The following is a 642-nucleotide window of genomic DNA, read 5'->3' on the forward strand; positions in this document are numbered from 1 at the left end:
TCCGGCCCCGCCACCACCCTCTGGAGGCAGCTCCTGGCCCTCTCCAGGTCCTGGTCCAGGGCGGACCCGCCATCAGTGGCCAGGGGCATCCGGTGGGTGCCTGAGGCCTCTTTTCCAGGGGCACTGGGGCGGTCAGGCGCGGCCGGGATGCGTTCCAGGCCACCTTCCAGGGGCGGGAAGGGCGGTTTCAACTGGCACTCCTGTGGCTCCGTCTCCAGCGGGTCGAAGTCCTCCAAGTCGCTGAGCTCAAGATCCTTCTCCTCTTTGCCAAGGGGCTCTGCCCAGGAGAGAAAGAGTAGTCAGTGGAGGGAGAGGGGATGGTGGGTTAATTAGGCTCCCATCTCCTCCTCCCTAACCCTGTGCCTGTGGTTATGGGGTCTGGCCCTGGAGCTAGGAAAAGCAGCTAGGCCTTATTGCCTACCTCTCTTCTCCTCCAGATGCGCCCAGACCCCAAACAGGCAACACCTGCGACTGTATTTCAGCCTCAAGTCAATGGTGGAGGGGTGTCTAATGTTTTAAACGTAATGTTGGATTCCTTCAAACATGCTCCTGGCTCACCACCACAGCCTGCAACACACACACACACACACACACACACACACACACACACATTGGGCCCTGCTTGGGTCAGTTCATTCATTT

General features: G+C 59.3%; 1 protein-coding gene across 1 annotated transcript in view; it reads right to left on the reverse strand.

The window, feature by feature from the left end:
* IRX4 (iroquois homeobox 4) overlaps positions 1 to 642 on the reverse strand; it is a 10,041-nt gene that overhangs the window by 1,177 nt on the left and 8,222 nt on the right. Inside the window, 1 exon segment of the mRNA XM_015563118.1 lies at positions 7 to 277. Within this exon segment, the coding sequence (XP_015418604.1) occupies positions 7 to 277 (271 nt within the window).

Source organism: Myotis davidii, unplaced genomic scaffold (genome assembly GCF_000327345.1).
Source record: "Myotis davidii unplaced genomic scaffold, ASM32734v1 scaffold135, whole genome shotgun sequence".
NCBI lineage: Eukaryota > Metazoa > Chordata > Mammalia > Chiroptera > Vespertilionidae > Myotis > Myotis davidii.